Raw genomic sequence first — 23,802 nt, forward strand, 5'->3', positions numbered from 1 at the left:
TCTATGGTCCAGTAGACCTTATGCTACAAAATCGGATAATAATATGTTTACATTACAAGTCTGAGAGATACTAGAGTCTTTTTTAATGCTTACACATTTCACCAGTGAGTCATTTTAATGTTCTCTTTTCATACAATCATAAAGATAAGTTCAGATATATCATATAAAAAACGGTAGAAATGACATTAGAGTCAAAGTTAAAACACGTCATTTTAAATATGACTTCTGATCTGCTGGATTTCAGTTTGTATCTGTAGTTTTGTCGCTATAGACTGCAAGTCAAAACTGAACAGTTTGCTTATATAATGCTTCACAAACTGTGAAGATTCATTAACCCAACTTTTACAATTTTATGTCCAACCTATTAATTAGATATTATTAGCGAATACAATCTAATGAAAGATAAAGGGATGCAAAAAATACATAAAATAAATAATAAAAATAGACAAATGTATATACACTAAATAAATAAGATAGAATAAAAAGTAGCTAAATAAAACAGAAATCAATCAATCAAATTTAATTTGTATCGCGTCAAATCATAACCAAAGTTATCTCAAGACACTTTACAGACAGAGCAGGTCTAGAACGTACTCTTTGTTATTAAGTTATTAAGAGAGACCCAACATGAATCCACCATGAGCAGCACTGAGCAACATTAATAAATGAACAAAAATATTTCTAAATAAAAAATGTATTCATTGTTATACATTTCATTTCATGTTTCCACGGTTATTTACTTTATTCATTTCCCTTTAAAGCTTCGGCATTCATTATTAATTACTTTTTTTCTGAAATGCATTCCTCTTTTTATTTTAAGCTTACACTGGTTTATTCCTTTTTAACGGCTCTTCTATGGCTATATAGTAAAATACTAGGATCTAACACGAAACTCTTGTTTCTATCCGGACATAAAAACAAAGCTTTGCGTCATTTCCGGTGTGCTCTTTGGCAGCGGTGGGTCGGGCTGTCAGCTTTTGGGGCAGGGTGTAACGTTACATTTCAAACTATTTTTGACTGCACGTGGTCAGCATGATGCCGCGATGACGTAAGTTCAATGAGCAAAAAACGTCAAGTTTGAGATCAAATGACTTTAATATCGTTCCGTTGTTCTCTGTTACAATGTCGAGCTGTGTCCCGCTGAAGAGGGTCTATACGGAGCTTCCGGTGTGGATCGTGGAGGACCACCACGATGTATGCTTCTTTTTAAATACAGCAGATATTGACTTGTTATTATTATGAAGTGCACCATGAACCCTCTACTGTTTTTCATGGTAAATGTTTAAATGGCCTGTGTTACTTTTGTTTACCAGGTGGTGAGTCATATTTATCGAGCCATTGCATCCAGACATCTCCCACTGAAGAACATAAAGATGGTTCATTTGGACTCCCACCCTGACCTGCTGATCCCCGTCAACATGTCTGCAGACACCGTGTTTGATAAGGAGAAACTCTTCAGGTATCAAACATACTGATCGTTACACCACAGACTGACTCATTCATCTGATTAAACTCAAAAGTATACAAACAGGAGGGAGCTGATAACAGAAAATAGGGCAAATAAAATCTTCAAAGTTAGAATTCATTTTTATTGACAGAACTTTAGCAAGAGACAAAAGCTTTGTTTCCACTGCAGGAAGTTTATCAAGGGAGGAGGAGCTGCGGCTGGTAGCGTTTCTCGTATCTTTTCCGACCAAATTGGTTTCAGGAAATGTTTACGACATGATACCTTTAAAGTCGAGGTGAAATGAAAAATGTAATTTTAATCCTTTTAGATCACATCCCCGGTAATATTGTGATCTATTTGACAATATAGGCCAAAAAAATACAGAAAATCAATTTCTTCGTATTCTTGTATCAAAATCCGATAATTTTTTCTTCCAGTAAAACTAAATTTCACGCGTGCTTACGTAAGTTAGCACCAAACAATTTCAACCAATCAATCTGCAACATTTAGCCGCAGAGCACCAAGAACGCTCGGTCAGTTAGCTAGCTACTGCGCTGTGGAGAACGTCTGTCTACGCCCACTTCGTAACGATCAAATCAAATCCCTCTAATGATATGTCCCGCCTGCACGTCCTGTTTCACTCGGAAATACGTCACCATACGGAAGCTAGATACTCTCGAAATGCCGTTTCAACTCAACTTTAATGTTATTCCTTTCAGCAGGTGTTTTTGGGCTGCCACTGTCACGTGTCTTACAGTGTCGTTATCAGTTTGAGATGGGGGAATAAATGAGCCATGATGCTGTTATAGTCTCCACAACCTTTTGACAAATGTTACAGCAGGCTGGGCTCGTTGAGGTAGTGGTAGTGTAACAGAACCTGTATAATTTGAGGTGAAATTACTTTTAAACACACAATTACACTAGAAAACTAAAAAATCAATGCAGCTGCAGAGCAGCAGCTACTGTGTTCTGGAAGGTAAAATCACTGTTTTTCTCAATGGAGTCTGGTGTGTTTGCAGAGAGCGATGTAACGTCTGTTTGTGGTTAAAACAATCATCTTCCTCTGTAACAAAAAGGTCTCTCTCTGCAGGGATCCTTTCTGTAATGTTGTCACACACTTAGAATAACAATCTGAGCCTGTCAGTGGAAACAACAAGAACTTTTAGTGGACAGACTGATCACCTGAAATTGCTTAAAAGGACTGCAGCCACTATCTCAGGGGGCGGATCTACCCAAACCCTACCTGCTAAAACACTTTCTGAAGCAATTCAAAAGCTTTTGTACCTATTTGTCATTTGGACTCCAACGTGTGTAAAAAACAAAACAGAAGCAGGATGTTAGACAAGTGCTGGATGCACACTGCCTCACACCCAGTGTTTGCTGTGACAGGTGCTGTGTTGGACTTACTATTCACTTCATGTAACTTGTATTTCAGTGAGTTGAGTATAGAGAACTGGATCATGCCCATGGTGTACGCTGGTCATGTGTCCTGTGTGGCCTGGCTGCATCCATACTGGGCCCAGCAGATCACAGAGGGGGAGCACAGGATGTCTGTGGGAAGAGACTCCTCGACCACCACCATCAGGTAGGACACACATGTCATCCTCTGTGTGCATCTTTAAAGTCCCAACACAGCTATAGTTCAGCCACGTGTGTGTTTTCACTTCTCCGTGTTGGATCTCTGGAACTTTGAAAATCAAACCTTCAGAAACAAACAACACGGACACTGTAAGAAGTGTTGTATTTTATCGCTCAGAGCTAATCTGAGTCTCTCTGTTCAGCCACTAACAGTCATAACCCCATACCATATTATATGCAATGAACAGTTGATATGCATTACTATTAGTAAAAGTTTCTTAAATCTACCAAATGCTTCCTTTTTTATCGGCCGTGTTTTTGTGTAATATAATGTAAACTTTGTCAACTTGGGAAGTTGTTAACTCAATGTCCTGACTTCCTGAGTTGTTGTGTCGACTTGAGGTGACTTTAAGGTTGATTTTTCAGCCAAAATTACATTTTTAGGATTATTCTGACAGCACACGAATGCAGTGTAATATTATGTTTGTAAGCCCCTCACATGTGGCGTTAATCCCCTGCCAAAATGCTTGAGTGCCGATATAAACATTTCTCTGCTCACGAGTGCAGTATTTCAGCCTGTGAGGATAAAAGTGTTTCGGGCGCATGCACGAATCGGACCGCGCACGTGATTGTTTGGACTGCAAAAACTTTCACCTGCTCACGGGCGAGTAGTTTTTCGTATTTTGGCAGTGAGTGGGCGGGACTTAAGTGGTGACGTGGCAACTCCGTATTAAACTGTTTCCAGGTCTGAGCTGCTACAACATCTCCTATTTACAGTATGCCGCAGGGCTGTTTTCCTCGCTGTTTTAACTGTTCTGAGTCAAAAAACACCCTCAGTTGTCTTTCTATTGATCGCCATGTGTCTGTAACGGCTCTCTGAAGTGTATGTTATCGCAGATGGTAAAATAGATTAACTAAGAGCCATTATGCCATCTACGGCAATATACAGTTTAAAAGCGAGGTTCAGTAATTCTTCTCTGTGGGGGCTGATCAGTGATGAGAAATGATCTGAAATCTCTAGTTCATAAGCGGTTGACGTCACGGTGGCTACATCCATTATTTATACAGTCTATGGCCATGACATGCCAGCTCCCCCAAAAGTGAAGCCCAAACCTGTCGACCATCCCCTAAGGGAGGGGCTGTTAGTTTAGGGAGTGCTTGATTTGATATGCAGCAGAGTTTTCTATGGTCGGAGCATTTTAACTGGCAATATCACCGTCAATCAATTACTTAATCTCAGCGAGCTAGAATCGTGATCACGATTCATATTCAATGAATTGTGCAGCCCTACTCTGAAGTCATTTATTAAGATGATCAGCACCTCACCCCCTTTTTCATCCTGACCTCCTCTTCTGTGTTTGTGCCTTGTGCTCTGTCTGCAGGGTGACGAGCACCGACAACTACTTCCTCAGTGATGGGCTGTATGTGTGTGAAGAGCAGCTGGAGAACCCCAAACCCCTCAGACTGAACGTGGTCAGAGTGAACCCTGTCAGTCAGGGGCAGGGGTTGGTTACAGGTGTGTGTGTGTGTGTGTGTGTGTGTGTGTGTGTGTGTGTGTGTGTGTGTGTGTGTGTGTGTGTGTGTGTGTGTGTGTGTGTGTGTGTGTGTGTGTGTGTGTGTGTGGTGTGTGTGGGTGTCCATGGCTGCATTTAACATATAGTACATTTGTAATGTATTGTATTATTTTTATATATAACAGTGTTTAATGCTGTTTTGTCTGATATTTCAGGACAGAAACCCGACGAGGGCTTAGAGAGACTGTCCACTAAGAGAGCTCGAGCTGATCCAGCTGAGGCCGGCTGCTCTGAGACTTTCTTCACATGTCCTGACACACTGCAGCCAGCAGGGGGCAGCACTGACACAGGCCTGGGCGCTGCTGATGATGAAGGATCCACTACTTATGTTGTGAAGAGAATATCTACACTTGTGAGTGAGACAGAGCCGTACATCCTGGACATCGATTTAGATTTCTTCTCCTGTAAGAACCCCTTCAAGGAGCTATACACACAGGTACGTCTATCTCATTATGCACACTTATACACACAGGTACGTCTACCTCATTATGCACACTTATACAGACAGGTACGTCTACCTCATTATACACACCTGTTATACACACAGGTATGTTGTAGTTATTTTCCACTCTCACCTCTGCCCCATCACATTGATCTTATATTGATTAAAAATGACAACTGCAGAAACTACAGCATTGTACAGCAGATTTATGATTATTTCTTCATAGCAGTGAGAGGTTCTGACTTCCTTCTAAACAGGATATGATTCAGTAGACTTTGGAACGATCCCGGCAAGTTTCATAGGAAATGCATCATATCCACAAAGTAGAGACTCTGTGGGGCTTCGACGGAAACATCATTTATTTAACACAGAAAGCAGAAACACTGGGCCTCAATGAGATCGGTCTTTAACATGTATATTCGGTTATTCTCACCAAAAACTTCCGTGAGTGAATAAGTGAACATATTTTGATGTAAATCTTATATAGAAATGAGTAAAATAGACATATATCTTAATTATGATGATGATGATTATACTGAGAAACACAAGAAGGTCATCAATTATATTCATGGAGGTTACATTGTCAAAAAAATACAGTTTAGGCCTTTAATGATCAATATTTTTTAAATTAAATACAATTATTAGCATATTGACTAACAGGCTTTTCTTTATGAGGCTTTAACATTTACCCTTATAATAGTATAGAGTTTCATCATATAAAGTAAAAAGAGGAAGATTTATTAATGAGACTGAAGGTATGCAACGTAAGCCACATCAGCTTCAATCTGCAGTATCCGCATATTTAACAAGATAAACACGTTACGACCAGAAATAAGGTATTTATCAGACAAAGGCAGATCCATTTCATTTTCCATCTGTTAGGTAAACACATAGAGACTGATAGGAGTGAAGTTAAACAAGCTAAAGATACACTTTCTGTACTCCAACACAATAAACCCCTCTCTCCAGCTCTGACTCTCATTTCCGCACCAATCTTCCTCCAGCAACTCGCCTGTTGCTGTGAGACTTAAGTTTCTGTATCATCTTCCTCTGAAACAAAAATGTCTCTCTCTGTCGGGATCCTTTCTGTCATGTTGTCACACACTTAGAATAACAATCTGAGCTGTCAGTGGAAACAAAAAGAACTTTCAAGGGTTACAGCCAGAAGCAGAAATCTGCTTGAACATTTCCAAATCTTTTTCCACCTATCCGTCATTAAGACCCCGAATATGTAAAAATGTCTAAAATAAAACGTGAACCCCCCCGCCCTGTCCTGGATGATGCTAATTATTTTACCTCTTATAAAATCACACATCACATCCTGATATGATGTCATGGATCTGATGAAATAGGATATAAAGTGCTCTAGTTTTAGTGAGCAACAGGTTTGGAGGCGAACTGCAGGCTCGGGGCGGCTGTGGCTCAGTGGTAGAGTGGGTTGTCCTTCAATCGGAAGGTAAGAAGTTCGATTCCCAGCTCAGCTCAACTCAGTCTAAATGTCGAAGTGTCCTTGGGCAAGACACTGAACCCCAAATTGCTCCCCGTGGCATAGCCATCCGGTGTGAATGTGATAACTGACTGACAGTTGAACACTTTACGTAGCAGCCTCTGCCATCTGCAGTGTATGAAAGGGTGAATGTGACAGGTAGTGTAAAAGCAGCTTTGAGCGGTCGCAGGACTAGAAAAGTCTGTCTACCATTTGTTCCTCCACAGCTCAGTGACACCCTCAGCTTCTCTTGGATATTTGTTGATGCTCTTGAACCTGGTTGCTATGTTTTTACTGAGTCCTGTCATTACACTGTGCATGCTATTATGGTCTTCGGGCTACTCACACACACACACACACACACACGCACACACTGCTCAGAGGTTGACGCCCAGAAACATCCTGAACACAGCGAAATAATAAAATCCAGGCAGATACAGACACCAGCACACACTGCGACTGGTCATAAGCGAAACTTACGTTTCTGAACATATTAAGCCCAAACTCAAGAAAGGACTAAGCCTCTTAATGTCCAACTGGTTGAATGATAGCTTGTTAATCACAGGGTAGCCACGCCCTGAAGTATACTCCTATTTATCATCTATTTCATTCATATACAGCCGAGGACTGTTTCATTTGGATCCAGTCCTCACCTGTGAATCTCATGGAGCGAAGAAACAAACCATTTACAGCCTGAAGTGAAGTGAAAGCGCACATAACATAAACCTCTGTCCTAATACACACAGTGATCCCTCTGTAGTGTAACATGTTTCCTTAAAGAGACCTCTGCTTCATGTTGTTTCCCTGTATCCAGGAAGAGTACGACATCCTGAAGGAGCTCTACAACTTCAGAGGACCCGGACCTGATGCCAGCAAGGTCAGACTGTGTAACTAAAGCTCACAGCCCTGCTTTACATACACACACAGGACCATGCAGCTGTGAGGACTATGTGCTTATTTGCATAAATACACAGTAAACTCAGTGTCAACATTTAGACAGTCATGAGGTGTTTTTACAGATAAACTTCATAGTTCTAAGAAAAGTTGAAAAGACAAAAGACCCCACCCCTTTTCCATGTGTTTGCTCTGTAATAACCTGGAACTACTCTTAGAACCCCGTTTGGATTGGGGGTAACTTTAGATCCTCTCCCAGCACATGGGGAACTTTGACTTCAGTGGAGGTTGATGTAACGCTGAACAGAAAACAGAAGTAACTTATAGTCCAAGCTCAGTATTGAACAGATGCCTGTCTGTGAGCTACACCTGGAGCCCCCACATACAGGACATGGGTGGATCTGTGATACAGGAAGTTACTCACTGACATTAGAGGTCTGTTAAATAACAAACCACAGATCATCCAGGCTGTACTCACTAACAGGCCTTTCTTTGATCATCGTGTGTCCAGGAGGAGCTGGATGAGTGTGTGGATCGTCGTGTTCATCAGTTAGAAGACTTGGAGGCAGCGTTTGCTGATCTGCTGGAGGATGACGGAGAGGAGACGGTGGCACGCTGGTCCACAAACCCGGGGTAGACTTTCTCTGTGTTCATTTCACTCCAACAACAGAGGGAACTACAAAACATCTCCTGCTTTACTGATGAAGGTCTTTAGCTTACTCAGAGAACACAGACATTGTCTGCTGTGGCTGTATGTAAACTTTGAGTCAGAGCTGTGTAAAAGCTTCCACTTCCACCTTTACATCCCTGACAGTGAGCACAGCTGGGGATTTTCTCCCACGCAGACATTATGACTAGTTATTGAAGAAGAGGTGAAACAGATCACAGCTCTGTCTCTGTGACAGTGACGTGTTTCAGGGAGCAACAACAGCGAACGAGCATCTAAAAAACCAGGGCCGAAAGCACTCCCACTTCACTCTACAGTTCACTCTATCTTTACCCTGCAGCATTTTATTAGAGTCAAAGGTATCATTTAGATTGCCCTAAAAATGAAAAGACTGGAACAAAAAGTACTGTTCATGGCCTGCACTGCGAACACTCCCAAAATCAGAGGTAGTGCGTAAGAGAGATGAGAAAATGACGGTAATTAAAGTCTGAAATTATATTTTATAGGCAATTAGGGAGATTTCAGACACAGTCCAGAGCTCTGCAGCTGGAAAAACTACCTAACTAAAACTTGTTAGAGATCTCTCCAGTCCAATTCAGATATGTTACAAACTTCCAAGTACATTTAAGTTATTCAAATCAATCCAGTGTGGATGCTTTAAACCCACTCTGTGATCGTTTGTTGTCGTCTGAAGGGATTTTTTCTCCCTTTAAAAGTCTCCAGTGTTTGCTGAATGAACTGGTTCTGTTCGCTGCTGTCTTTTACACATATTAGATTAATAAATAATGCTTAGCAGAGCCTCTCAAACTGAGCTAAAATTAAACTAATACTCATACGTCGTTAATCATGGTGGGCCCTGCTCTTACACAGAGTTTAAGCTTTGAGTATGAACACCTGTGTGACAGCTGACTGACAGGATCCAGTCCTCAGTATAAACAGCTCAAGCAGCTGATACCAGTGAGTTAAAAAGGCCTTTGTTTGAGATGTGAAAAGGACACAGTTAGTTACAACACTGCTTCTTGTACTGTAATCTCTATTTACAGGTTGTACTTAAGAATGTACGCATGATTGGACTGGAAGTGTTCTGTTTTCCATTTGTAGTACATTTGTTGTCCGAGTAGTATTGACCAACCACGTATCAGCAGGCTGCGGTGTATGCAGGAAAACCAGTCTGTGTGGAGAGCAAAAGCAGGCGGAACGTAATCCTTCTTAATGACATCTCATCAGCGGTCTGCATGCTTACAGCTAACAGCTAACAATCTGCTCTAGATCTAAAATTCAACTTGAGACAAATCTGCTTGATGCTGCGTCACGAAAGTCATGCAGTGTTTACGTTTCCTGACTTCCTTGAATGCATCATCAATGATGGCTCCGCCCTCCGTCTCATGTTAAAGTCGTTTTCTTCTCCTCCTGAGGACAGACCTGACAAAGCTTCATGTTGACTTGTTCCTAATCTGCATCACGATGTTGTTATTTCAGCAAACTGAAGAGCCGTTAATTAAAGTCAATCACAAGAAAATCTGTTTCTGTTTGGGCTTCATCCCGCTGAAGTAAGCCAGAGTGCAGCCTCTGTGTAACTTACTGTTTACAGTGAAACTGAGACTCAGCACAGACAGATGAACGGGCGCTCCTCTGGGGATGGCATGAACCAAGAAATGACAGCGCAGTCACATCTGGAGGAGAATTTCACTTCACTTTAATCTGAACACGCGGTCGCTTCTCAGGCCGCTCACTGGACTGTAAACAATGCAACGCACGGAGAAGGATGTCTGGGCTGGAAGCATTTTATTGCTAAATGCCGGCTACACTGGAAAATACAGAGAGGTGGGCCAACGTTCGGAGGCTATTATCATCGTCAAACGATGGGTTCAGAGATTGCTCGTATTATAATGTCCTCTGTGAGAAAAGGTACAGTGATGATGATCTGATGAAAGGTGCTGCTGCTGAAACAAAACTAACAGTGACTGAGATTAGACACAGAGAGGTATGAATTAATGTATTATTCATTCTCAACCAGCGTCTGCTCACCGATGCTCCGCTACATGAGCTGCAGACAGTGCTGAGAGGATTGTGAACTATGCAGTCAGAGCGCCCTCTGCTGGACAAACTGTATAATGACACCATTTCTAAACCATCCAAAGCATTGTTTTCTGCTTTAAATGTTCTGTGAGTAATATTGTCATATCAGCACGTGTGTGAAAAAATATATGTCGTTGGCGTTTCACAGAGGAGGCTGAACCCACCAAACTGACACCTGTGTCAGTGGAACATGTCTAAAGTGGGATGAACATTCAGTGCTTTTGACACTTATTAATCCAGCTCTAACTAATCAATCCATCACTATTTTGTCTGTCGATGGGAGTTAATTAGAGTTTGTATTACTTTGTTTTCCTACATGTGTGTGCAGCATGGCGTCGTTGGCCCAACTGGTTTCCAGTCTGAAGTCGAGGGATATAACCCCTGACTATGAAATGGTGAGATGTACTTCTGTGCTGTGACTGCGTGTGCACAGCATGTGTCACAGTAACCTCTAATAATAATAATAGCTATAGAGTTACATTTATGTAGCTGAACTCAACGTAAATGAAACATTAAGAAATTATTTATAAAAGAGATTCAGTGCTTTTCAAATTAAAAGCATGAAATATCTCAGATGAAATGGCAGATGTGAAGTTTTATACTGAAGGCTTGTTTCTGTCTCAGGTGCATCAGGCGGGTTTAACCTGTGACTCCATGGAGCTGCCTCACCACATCAGCACTGATGAGGAGATAGACAGGCTCATCTCGGCTGTGCAGCTGTTTCTGAAGGCTCTGCCCAAACCCACACTGGTCACCATGTCCAGGTACGAACTACACACCCACACAGTTACACATCTACACAAGGAAATGTTCACACCAAAAGCTGAGCTAATGATTCTGTGCAGCGAGATTACACAGAGTCCATGCAAATACTTGACATACATGAATACATGAATGCAAGTAGATATAAATGTGTAATCATGTGGAAATCTGCACAAATAGACTCGAATCAACTTCAAGTGACAAATTGACATGCCGCTGTGTCTTTTAAAGGGTGTTGTAGTAAAGTAATGTGTTACTGTGCTGTGTGTGTACTGTTTTCAGGTCCAGTCTGGATGAGTACTGCCCAGTGGAGCAGGTGGACTCAGTGCAGAGCAGAGTCCTGGCTGTACTGGAGAGTTTGTACGGACCACTGGACCTGCACAAAGACTATGAACACAGCAGCACTGAGACTCAGGAAGGCCAACCTCAGGCCTCCTAACACACACACACACACACACACACACACACACTCACACTCACACTAACTGTTACACGTAGAAGCTGTTACAGTGAATCTTGGCGTGTTATAATACCTCCTGTCCAGCAGCTGGAGCTTTGTTTGGGAGGTTGGACGTGATGTGTTCACATTCATCCACACAGACTCTGGACTGTCTACAGCAGAGAACACAGGTTTGCAGAACAGCGTGGTCTGCTGGATGCACACGTACTTGTCTTTTGATTTTCTTTCTCTCATAGCCAACACACTTCAGGCTCGACTGCAGACTCGAGCCAGCAGAGATTCTATCCTACTACTAAGTATGTGAAACCCAGTTACGGCTCACCCCCGGCACAAATCTAGCAGATTTATCTTGATTACTTAACATGATGTATGAGTGGGAGACGCGATGGCTTATTTAAACACAGTTTGTGTTTTCTCTGTGTGTTTGCGCGCCCTTATGTAACCTTCCTTTAACTGACAGCAGATGTTTGTGTCTCATGTTGAAGAGTTCCTCATTCCTCAGCTGTCTTAAATATCTGAAACCACAGCTTGCTGTTGCAACACAGAATATCTCAGCCTGAATACAGGAGACTGAAGAAATGATACTGCTGCTCCTGTCTCTAATTTGTCTAAGGAACTTGTTTTACAATTTGAAAGCTGTCTCTAAAGCCGCATTTCCACCGCAGTTACCCAGGACTGCTGAGTGTAACCTGAACACTGCATATGAGAGGCAGACGTGACCTCTGTGTCTGAAGGTGAAGCTAATACAGAAGTGTCTTAAACCTGCAATTTTTCTAATGTTTCTAATGTCCAGCAGGGGGCAACTCCACTGGTTGTTTAGAAGTTTAGAAGTGATTCTATAGAAGTCTATGAGAAAATGATTTATTCCTCAGTAAACATTTTCCTAATTATGGTCTCAATCTCTCGTTTCAAGTCTTCTTCAACACAGCATGATGTTCATTTAGTCACTGATGCTCCCATTTAGAGTCACACAGACCAGAAAGCAGGGGCGGGTTTAGGGCGGGGCTATCTGTGATTGATAAGTCACTACCATAGCTATGTTAGCCGGGCACCATTCCTAAGATGGTCACTTCTGGCTCAAAAAAAAAAAATAGATGGCAACAGCCAAAATGCAGCACTTGAGACTTAAAAGAATAGTCCCCAAACCAGTGGTTAAAGTCACTGGCCCTGAACACACCTGGTATTACTGTGTGGTTATCGTGATCCAGTCACAAGTGGTCAGCTTTAAGCACTAGCGTTCACACTTTGCATTTCAATGCTTTCCCGCTCTGTATGCAAATGAGCACGGAGCCTCATTCACTTTTATAACACTTTAAAAACATCATCTAATACAAAAGACTGATGCAGACTGGCAGCACAGAGAGGGGGAGAGCTGCTGTGCAGGCGCTCAGAGAGAGGGAGGGAGGGGGGGGTCATGAAGACTCCAGCTCTGTGTCTATCAGTGAAATACATGAACTACACAGCTTATGGACATATGACAGCCTGGAGACGGAGTTTATACTTAACTGTGAACGGATATACGGACAGATCGCGACGTTATTGAGTCAGGGGCAGAGCATGAGAAACACAGATCTGTGTCCTCACTGCGCTGCATGATTAAACTCTGACTGCAAGTGGATCACTTGATTTTTAGACTGTGATAAAATGTTCGTGGATCATATCTCTGACCCGCACCGTCTCTCCCCCTCGTCAGTTCAGGATCGTCCTGTAATAAAAACTTGAATGCAGTCTCCTTACTGAATAAACACACATCTGTCTGTTTTCGTGCACACTGTAAATCTACATTTACACAAGCTGAGGGTCTTTATATGTTTATGCTGTTTATTGTATACAGAGAACACCTGATGTCTGTGTTTACTGTGGACGGATCAGTCAGGAGATGTCAGCATAAAGACAGTCTGTAAGATCAGTCAGGAGATGTCAGCATAAAGACAGTCTGTAAGGATAATCAATATTTAATTAATGTGACTTTTATTTTTCTCTTAATAAAGTCAGTGAATAAAACACATTTATTAAACTAACAGCATGGTCAAAAATAAATCATAAAGATCATAAAGCAGTGAACAGGGACACTTGTTGGAAGACAAAGACAACAGTGAGAAACAAAGAAACTTTGTCTTCAGTCGTGAAGCTGAGAGCAAACACTCGATGATGTAGTTCAGTTTCTGTGAAGGGTCATTTACCAGGTGTACTAAGACTAATGATAGAGGTGTGGCGCACAGCCAGGTGTTTATTATAAAAGATGTACTTTTGTTTGTTTTGAAATGAGTCTTTTTAACTTTTTGAGTTTCTGTTGAAAACAGATCCAAAGAGACGTAATGTAAGCACTTCATCTACACCACACTCACGTAAATGACTGTCCAGAAATATATGGTGCATCAACACTCAGTAGTTCACAGCTTCTGATCATGAACAAACATCAAAACTTTTTGTCAACACACATTTTACACCAACACTGAGACTGATGTGTTTCATCACACACAGTAAGTGTAAGCTCCCTTTACTTTCTCTGCTCCCCATCTGTGAAACAGACTTCCTGAATACCTGAGGTCCATTAAAACTGAACACATTATTGATCGCAGCTCTCCAATGATTTAGACGAAAGTGCTGCACAGTGAAATTAAAAAGCTGAAATAAAACACAGTAAAATACATAAAAACTCATAAAACACATGAAAATACAGTACTTAGACAATAAAACAACAGAAAGACAGAGCCCACACAACTCTCATGCTGGTACCAGCATGAGAGTTGTTAAAGTTCTTTTAACGTTAAATTACAGTTTTGGTAAAAATGGCAAAGGTGGTCTGTATTTCCACAATATTCCTGTAGAGGACGCCATTACACCTTAAAGTCATCCCAGGTCTTTCTAAAATCGGCAGACCCGCTATAATACTGACCAAATGCACTTTTACTGCCTTTAATAATGTTAGCACGTCAGAAAAAAATGGACATTTAGAGCCTGAAGATGAAAACATTTACTTTGCTCTTCGTTTGACTTTTACAGATGTTTGTTCTGGAGCTCTGGGCGTTTACACAGAGCACGTGAAGGCATCACTTGGTCAACGTGTGTGTGTTTGTGTCTCCGCCCAGACAGTCAGCTACAGCAGCAGAGCCTCAGCACACAGACCGAGCAGAAACTGACGTTAACGTTGCCAACATGAGGGAGAACAGTCTGCCCCGGATTCTTGTAATTATCTTCTGTACTCTGGTTTTTGTTGTTGTGTTAATAATCAACGCTTTGGCGGGAGCGGGCAAAGGTGAGTTCAAATCCCGTTTTTCAGTCAGTTTAATGTGTTAATGTTGGAGCTCTGACACTCGCGCTGTTGCATTGTATTTACTTGTCTAGGCTACAACAGTGTCACGATAAGTTAAACTGTTTGTGATAGATTTAATGCCACATGGCTTCCCTCTAAACTTACACAACTGTGATTTCACTGGTTACGAAACAGCCGCTGGGAGACTCCCAGTTAATAAAGTGCTGCTGGCAACGCTTCATGTCGCTACTGCTGTTGCCCTAAACAATGGGCAATTATTTCCATGACAGTTCACGTGTTATTGTATAGAGGCATCTTTTGTCAGTTACGCAAGTTGACAGAATAGCAATGCAGAAGACGTGCTTTTAATTTGAAGAGCTGGCGTGTTGTATGAAGAAGACACGATAAGTACGAGTAATGCACTTAAAAGGTTGGGTTCAACCCTTTTCTCCCCCTAACTGTTGGTGATCTGTAGTTCAGTTATTGCCTTTTTTATTTATACCTTGTGTTTTTATTCTCAGCATTAAAACGGCAGCAACATCTCTGTCAGCAGATTATCTTTGAATAGTGTTTAATCTTTGGTTATTTTCGTTATTTATATATAGTATATATATATATGTATAGAAAGAACCCACAGAATATAAGTGTAAGTATTTGTAATGTTACTGCTGCCCTCAGAGGCGGAGAAAGACAAAGAAAAGCCTCCATCTCTGGGTGTGGCATAAACATCCAACTTTAAGGCTCCCAGAGTGATGAGAAACTTTCCTCTCAGGGAGTCTCCAGCGATGAGTCACACTGAGTCACATTACTTCTTCTTTGGTCCATAATTATTAAAGCCTTTCTATTTTTAACCATCCGTCTCAGAGTCTGCAGTTGGTATACTTTATACCACATTGAAAGCATCTTTTTAGTGAGATCCCTATAAGCTGTTGACTGTGAGGTTTCTGCATTATTCAGAGTAACAGAGAGTGTGTAGGCCTACCTCACACAACCTTTAAGACGAGTTTGAAACTAACACAGAGGCGCTTCTCTTTTGAGTTTTTCTATAATAATAGCAATGATAATAATAATAACCATGATAATGATAATAAGGTACAATTTCTTAGATTTTTGAAAACGAATTCACTTTGAGGCTCACACAAGTACATGTATCCCACATTTCACTAAAGAGCAGATTTGAGAAAAGTCAAATGAAATGAACAGAACTGAGCAGAACTTTTATTGAACCTTTATTTAGACAGGTAATCTCAAAGATACACAGGGGCACCTCCTAAACAGAAACCTGCTGAAGACAACAGAAGCAGAACAAAGTTACAGACAGGACATTCATTACAGGGACAAAATAGAACATTCATCATAAAAACGATAAGTGCTAAAGTGGTCGTCAGAATATGAATGCTACGTACAGGAGCAAACTCCAACAGAAGGAACAGAGCTGGGCAGCTTCAGGTCCTGCTGCAGTGTGTTAGTGTGTGTTGCAGTGTGTTAGCGTGTGCTGCGGTGTGTTAGGTGGAGCAGTGTAGCGGGGACGTTTGTTTGCTTTTACCGAACTCTGTACAGACGGAGAGGACCGAGTGAGGAATGAAGTCCGGGCTACAGCATCACCGTATCTTAGTTTTTTCTGTTCGATCCACAAATATCCAAAGTAAACAGATGTTATTGAGATTCAACGACAATAAACAGGTTGAAATGATGCTGAAATAACTACATCATGACATGGAGTTGTAAAAGTCTGCATTGTTGCTTTGTCACTTCAGTATGCAAGACGAGTCAATCATTCAGTTTGTGTCTTCGCATTGACTTTGTATGTAAGTGAAGCATCCAGAAATTCACTTTGCCTTTAATCTGATAACACAGCTTAAAAAAGAACTGAGAAAGTAGAGAACAATCTCTGTAAAACAGAAGGGTTTCTGTAAACTTAATATGTACACCAAAATAAAGACAGCCTGCTGCCTCTGTAACATTAAAGTCCTGCTCATTTGTCACAGAGAAATATGACAACCTTTTCCACATGCTGCACTTTTTATCATGGCTTGGCACTCTTTTCCACTTAAAGAAATCCAACAGCAGACAAACGTTAGAAGACAACCTGGAAGCGATGGTTTCTGCTTTTTCCTGTTTCAACAATGCCCCATTCACAAAGCCAGCTCCAGAGAAACAGTTCCAGTTTAGTGTGAAAGAACTGGTCTGCACAGATACCTGAATTAAACCCACCCAAAGCCTCTGGGATGATCCGGAACACCGACTGTGTTCACCCAACATCACTGTGTCTGGTGTCTTTCAGGTCCCTTCCACTCCACAACAGGAAATGTGTCGGCTCGCCATGAGACCAACATCACTCCAGCTGGCTGGACCTTCTCTATCTGGGGGGTCATCTACACCTGGCTCACCCTGATGGTCATATACCTCACTTCATATGCATTCAGAGGGTAAGCTAAGATCCAAATACTCACACGTACCCTGTCTGATAGAAGAGCAACATGAAACTGATATGTGTCTCTCTGTGAATAGATCCTGGGCTCAGAGTCTGCTGCCCTACGCCTTCTATTTTTGCTGGCTGTCCAACATGCTGATGAACATGACCTGGCTGGTGCTGTGGGACAGAGAGTACGTCTTCAACTTCTACTTCCTGCTTTAGTGATTTAGTGAGAAACGTACAAACAACAAGAGCAGTGAAAACAAAGAGTCTGACTGTGAAGTGGATTGACGTTAGGGACGCTTTGGTATGAAGGAGGACTATACACACCCTCAAATGAACCATAAGAAACCTGTGTTTACATTTAGCAGTGAGGTACTAGTACTTATACTCACTAAATAGTGGGGAACCTAAATCTGGGCCTATCAAGTCCTTTTTATAACTGATCAGTATCATTATATTGAGCCCCTTCCACTCCTGCTTTTACCTCAGCTTACCCACACTCTTTTGCTGGCAAAGCTTTCCTGCAGCAATGCAACAAGTTCAACCTCATCAACTCTCCTCCACTCTGCTGCGCTCCATCAGAGCAGGGACTTAGCTCCGCCCACAGTGAAACACCGCATAACATAAAACGACAGCAAAATGCAGCATGAGACTGTTTCTGTGTTTCATTTACTTTAGAAATCAAAGGACCCCTGACCACATATTAACGGCATACTTTTATTACCAGACAATATTATTGTGTCCCAAAAGGAAAACTCTCTCATCATCTGTCTGTTTATCGCACTTCAGTTAACGTTATTGCAACAAGACCGTCCAACAGACAGACTTCAGGTGTTTGCAACAATGCCACTTGTACACAAAGTTTTTTCAGCAACTCAAAGTATATTTAGGTCAAGTGCAATAAATAATCATGTGTTCACCTTTGTTTCAACCAGCTTCCCGCTGATCCCTGCTGACCTCTCCAGACAAACACTCAGCACCATCTAGTGGACTGAAACAGTCGTTGTTTTAGTCATTCTAGTATCAAAAAGATTCTTTCTGATATCACCCTGATCATTTCTTTGATAAAAGTTCAATACTAGGTGTCTGTGCATCAATATTGCCTATTATATACTAAATACTGCAGCTTGGTACATTTTTCTCCCCCACCCTGTAATTTAACCAGTTGATGTGCAGTTGTTTGATTTCAGCTCAGTGACAGAGTCTCTTGCATTCTGCTGTCATCTTTAGTAGAAGATCCAATAATAATGCCATATCTCTTTACATAAAGAGGCAAAAGCTACTCAACAAAGACATCACTTTCAGACATAGCTTTGTTCATGAAGTCAGCTGAGATCAGGCTTTTACAAGTTCTCCTCATAGATCTGACAAACATTCAGCTGAGGTGGAGCCAAAACTAACCAGCTGGTTTATTATTTTGAAGTATTTCTATAAAAAACATTAATTGTATCTATAATATATTATGATGAATGTATGAAGGCCTCAGATTCACTCAATTATTCCAGGTAGAATAAAATGTTGGAACAGTTGATATAGACTCTGCTGATGTGATGCTTCATGCCCCCCTCTCTCTCTCCATCTCTCTCTCTCTCTCTCTCTCTCTCTCACTCTCTCTCTCTCTCTCTGTCTTGCAGGGCGATGCTGGCGGCTTTGGTTGTATTGATCATGATAGCCATTTCCAACTACAGTGCTTTGTTCTTCTGTTGCTATGCCACCGATTACTACGGACTCTGGTTACAGACGTACCATCGCAAAGACCTGTTCTGTCTCAGAGTACTGGTACGCTGCATAGTGTGTGTGTGTGTGTGTGTGTGTGTGTGTGTGTGTGTGTGTGTGTGTGTGTGTGTGTGTGTGTGTGTGTATTTGCGTGTGAGACCTTCATCACACTGACAAGTATTGACAAATGCACTCTCAGTACCTGGGTATTTATAAAGACTAAGTTGAGAGCTGACCCTTTCTTAACCTCAGTGGTCGCCATCTTTGCTGCCCAGCAGATGTTGGTGCAGGATCAGGGGTCACACACAAACCAGTGAAAGCCTGTTTGTTTTTATTCATTTCTAATGAAACCGATTGAAGTCAAGAGAGTTAACAGGCTGAAATGTTTTGGTTGACAAGCGTGCTTAAAAGTTGTCTGCTTCTCCTCCTCGTATCAGTTAGCTTTAAAAGGCAGATGAAGAAGCAGTCTAACTTTGCCAATGATGCTTTTTCAGTTAAAGTTTGCCGATAAGTGGCGCTGGTTTAGCTCAGTGAGTAGAGCCGGCGCCCCATATAGAGGCTGCAGTCTTCGACAGCAGCTGCAGGTTCAGCTCCAGCCCTCGCCCTTTGCTGCATGTCAGTCCCCACTCTCCTCTCCCAATATTTCCTAAAAAGATTTGGCAGACCAAGGTTTGTGATTATGCTTCACATGGCTGCAGTCTGATATCTAAAAGAAGAAGTTCTTGAATGTTGCGATCATAGTTTTTGTTCCACCAGAGACCATACTACCCTGTCAAAGTAATGCAGTACACATGTGAGCACATAGTGAACACAGTATGCTACATGGAAATGTGCTAGCAAAGTGTCCACACTGACTCACAGTGACAGTTGTTGCTCTTTATTCAATGATGCTGATGAAACGGTGACTGATACCATCCATGTGCTTCTACATGTATTCAGGTCCAGAATGGTCTGGCTCTCTACACCACATGGACCTCCATCGCCTCTTTGATCAACTTCTCATTGGTTCTCCACCTGTGGGGTGTGGACAAGAGCACAGCAGCCACAGCCTCCCTGTGCATCCTGTTCGGAGAGGTGGTGGGATGGTGAGCTCTGATTGGACGGGTGTAAATGATGGGGGACGCTCCACCATGTGTTAGTACTTAGACTAGCTTTGAGCTCTGTTAATAATTTGGATTGCTAATTGTAGCTAGCTACACCCGTTAGGAAAAAGTTTACTGAGGTAATGAATCGCGTCAACAGCAGGCTCATGTTCTCATAGACTTCTATGCTATCAGACTTCTGTTAAAACCAGTGAAGTTGCCCCACAGACATTAGTGGCTTTACCTTTCAGTCTCAGAAGCTACGTCCACTTTTTATTTACAGTCTGTGGATTAAAATATAAGTGTTGTGTAAAGACGCTGTGAGGGTGTGATCCTAGTCTGTCGTTCATGATGAAAGTCACTAAAGACGGCAGACAGCTGAATCAGCCTAACCGGGGATAATGGGTTAGTCAGTTAGTTTTGCAGCTGGTTGCTGATCAGCTGATTGTCTTTGTGTGCAGGTTCATCCTGGAGAACTGGGTGCTGGACCGCTGGGTGCGTAACATCCTGACAGTGTACCCTGTGGTGATTGTGGCTCTGGTTGGAAACGTACTGAAACATTTTAATCCGGCTGATCCAACTCCAAACTCTGTGTTTACGGGTAAGTTCAACATGACAGCCGCCACAACTAGGTCCCTACTGCGACAACACAAGCCCTGCTTCTGTCTTTGTTGCAGTGCTTAGTTTAAGAAACTGACTGTCTTACATTTACTGCTTTTCAGTCGTGAGGCAATTCAACCATGATGATCAACAATGATTTAAACCGACAGGGCAAAAAAAAGTATTGAAACTGTAGTAAATACAAACTTTTGATCCACAACTGTTCTGAATGTAAAAACATGACAAAACATTTAACAACACTCAGAGACTCCGGTTTTTGAACTCTACACTGGTGTTTCTGTTTATAGTCATGTTTTTGGGGGGTATTTACATTTGCTCCTATCCCTTAAAGTCTCTACAACCTAAAGGCAATGTAAGTTATGTGAGATTTGTTCTATCTGTCACGGTTTTGATCACTGCTGCTCCCTGAGCCCCAGACAGGATGACAGGAAGGTTGGAAGTTTTATCTTCTATTGCAAAAAAAAAGTTCTAGTTTTTGAGTTTTTTATTTTATATCGATTAGGATCGTGCAAACAGGATTCCCCTGCAGCCAGTTTGCTGCTGCCCACACTTTCTACCCCCATTTTACACGCCACATAACAGGATGTAATGGCATCATGAGTCGATGCACAACATGACAGGAAAGACAAAAAAATGATGTACCGTAAAATTCGGTGTATAAGACCCACTTTTCATAGTTGTTTTTTTTCGTCTAAAAAGTGGGCTGCATCCAAGTACCAGTGCGACCAATATACCAGTATAAAATGCAGAGAGAGGTTTGTTAATGTGTTACGGTATTTTACACAAACGATGGCACTATCCGGTTGTTAGGTGGTGACGTCACACCTCCGCATTAAACTGTTCCTGAGTCTGAGTCCAAGCCGCTACAACGTCTCCTGTTTACAACATGCCGCAGTGCTGTTTTGTGTTTCCCTTGCTGTTTTAAGTGAGCACTTCGTCACGGACATGCACCTTCATGATCGCCATTGTAGCTGCCACCCTCACAACGATCAACGTTACCCTAGGCTGCCAGCTACCGCTAGCTACAGCACGGGTAGCTAGCAGGATTGCAAACTCGACATGGTGAAAACAGATGCTAGTCTGTAATTTGTGTTTTGAGTGTTTTAAATGAAAATAAACTGAAATCTGGAATAAAACAGACCCCAGAACAGACTGCAACTTATATTCTGGATTTTAACAAAAACAATGTTTTCCTTTTCTCTACTCCCAAAATGTTCCATTTTGAAACTTTGAGTTTCCTGAAGTTCTGCCAGCTGACACTGTTGTATTTCTCCTGCTATCAGTCGTCCTGCTGGTGTTGGCCTGTGTCCTGCTGCTTTTCCGAGTGTGCACCGTCACCTGGAGAAACTACTGGCGGCCTCTGCACTCCCCCGGCTCGGCACGGCTGATGATATCGCCCCTCGATGGCAGCAAATTCAGGATGTTTGCTTAAACAGAAGGAACTTGAACAGAACCTCGTGTCCCTCTGCAGCCTTTAAACTTTCTGCACAGACTCACTCGTACTCACGTTTACAATGCAATGCTGAAGGATAGTGTTACCAGTTTTTAAAATGACTTCTTCCATTTGTGATGTTTTTTAACTTGTCGGCATAAACAACATAGAGCTGAAAATCTGTTCATGAAGTAAAACCGAGTTAGGCGTTTTCTCTTCTTTTGTCTCGTCTTAAACTGTTGTTAAAGAAATGCAACATTGGGCCTCATGCAAGAAGCAATATATGAACTTTTCTTATTTGGTTCTTACCCATTGGTTTCCGGGATTCACCAATGTTTTCTTATTTTTGCTCTTCTCTGAGGTAACAGAATGTTTTACGATCGGTGGAGAGCACTCCGGTTTTCACAGTCCACAAATCGTTTGTCCAATGCACAGAAACATAACTTTTAAAACTGAGAAACATAAAAAATGCATCACATAATCAAATTTAGATTATTATATGTTTTTAGGGGAATTATAATGATTGGATTATTTATTTACTATCGGTCAATTGATCCCAATTAAGACTCTAAAAACCCTTGGATGCTTGTGTGCTTCCTGCTTGTGAATGGCTCACGTGCTGCTGTTAGATGCTTTGGCCATCCAGGCCTTATGCAGAGAGCGCACTGTCAGAGAGCGCCCAGATCTAGCGTGAGACGGATGAATGGATGCTGAGCCGTGTCAGATTCCATCTTCATATCAAACCACTGTTTTTATTTCAGTAACCGTGCGTCCCTCGGCTGACGGGGCATTCACAGCATCACAGATCTTTTGTCTTTGCTGCATGTTTGATGTACCTGTAACACAGTTCTCAGTTCCGTTCTATTTGGCAGCACCTAATGGTGATAAAAGGGAATTGCGGGCGCACACGTCCCACTTTAACCAGATGTCCACGCTTGGCTCCCCTTGCCATCTCTTGATTTGCCATAGGCTCAATCACCATTGTGTTACCTCATTTGTGACTCAACAGACATTTATTTAAATTAAAATCTTCCAGATACTCATAAAGTGTTTAAGGGGCATTACCTATGCTAGATCAACCATGCCCCTCCAGTCTGAGATCAAGTGGATTCATCACTCAGCTCTCCTGGATAAGAGCAGATTGGTATAGTTAAGAACGTTTGGTGCTTCCGGCGTTGACTTCTCTTATTTTCTCTCTTACCAGAAGATTTAAGAGACTGTTGCTGCATGAGGCCCAATGTTTGACATGCGTACAAACTACAACTGCTTACAACCACTTAAACATTCATGAAGTACTTTTCTAAAAAGAAATGCATGAGATTTGATTCTTTTCTGCCTTGTGTCATTGTAAGGAACTTTGATCATTAATACATGATGGCTTTTTTCTAAAATGTATTCACACTGAAACAATAGATGCTGTCAATGTCGGCTTTTTACAATATAATGTCATGAAGAGTTTTCCTAAAAGTTCTACAAGCACATTTTCAATATCAAATCTGAATATCCAATAAATCCTTTGTTCATGTCACGTGACTTGTTTCTTTCTTGTAAAAGGTTGGCTGATGTGTGGAGCAGGAGATGTTAACATGTTGCATGCATCAGAAATAATGATCACAGGAGGTTGTTTACGTTGAATCACGGAAACAACCGAGAGGAAGACGAAGGTGATGAACTGTCTGACAGCTCGAGGTGCTCCTGATGGGGGTCACAAACAGGAAAACAGTGCATGACAACAACATGTTACAGCCTTCACGTAGTTCACCCGCGGTGTCGTCCATCAGGCTGATTAAAGGGATATGTGATGATTGTGAGAGCAGTCACTGCTTTATTTGTAGACTTTGCTCGTTTATTCTCCATCCATCCATCATCTATACCTCTTCTCCTGTT

The 23,802-nt window shown here is 41.8% G+C and overlaps 2 protein-coding genes across 2 annotated transcripts; both read left to right on the forward strand.

Annotated features, from left to right (window-relative positions):
- The first annotated feature begins 967 nt into the window (after nt 1-967).
- On the forward strand, nt 968-12,271 carry cunh5orf22 (chromosome unknown C5orf22 homolog). Its single transcript, XM_069685150.1, has 10 exons — nt 968-1,194; nt 1,314-1,459; nt 2,883-3,032; nt 4,408-4,541; nt 4,755-5,035; nt 7,342-7,404; nt 7,933-8,054; nt 10,496-10,562; nt 10,792-10,931; nt 11,212-12,271. The coding sequence occupies exons 1-10, from the start codon at nt 1,123-1,125 to the stop codon at nt 11,366-11,368; spliced, it is 1,332 nt and encodes a 443-aa protein (XP_069541251.1). The 5' UTR covers nt 968-1,122; the 3' UTR covers nt 11,369-12,271.
- A 2,246-nt stretch (nt 12,272-14,517) lies between these two features.
- LOC138611919 (uncharacterized) lies at nt 14,518-23,443 on the forward strand. Its single transcript, XM_069685179.1, has 7 exons — nt 14,518-14,648; nt 16,930-17,074; nt 17,157-17,252; nt 18,699-18,843; nt 19,720-19,865; nt 20,324-20,463; nt 21,767-23,443. The coding sequence occupies exons 1-7, from the start codon at nt 14,549-14,551 to the stop codon at nt 21,913-21,915; spliced, it is 921 nt and encodes a 306-aa protein (XP_069541280.1). The 5' UTR covers nt 14,518-14,548; the 3' UTR covers nt 21,916-23,443.
- Nucleotides 23,444-23,802: the final 359 nt, after the last annotated feature.

This window comes from Semicossyphus pulcher, unplaced genomic scaffold (assembly GCF_022749685.1).
Source record: "Semicossyphus pulcher isolate SPU_LCO1_2020_fin unplaced genomic scaffold, fSemPul1.0.p SCAF_7, whole genome shotgun sequence".
In the NCBI taxonomy this organism is placed as follows: domain Eukaryota; kingdom Metazoa; phylum Chordata; class Actinopteri; order Labriformes; family Labridae; genus Semicossyphus; species Semicossyphus pulcher.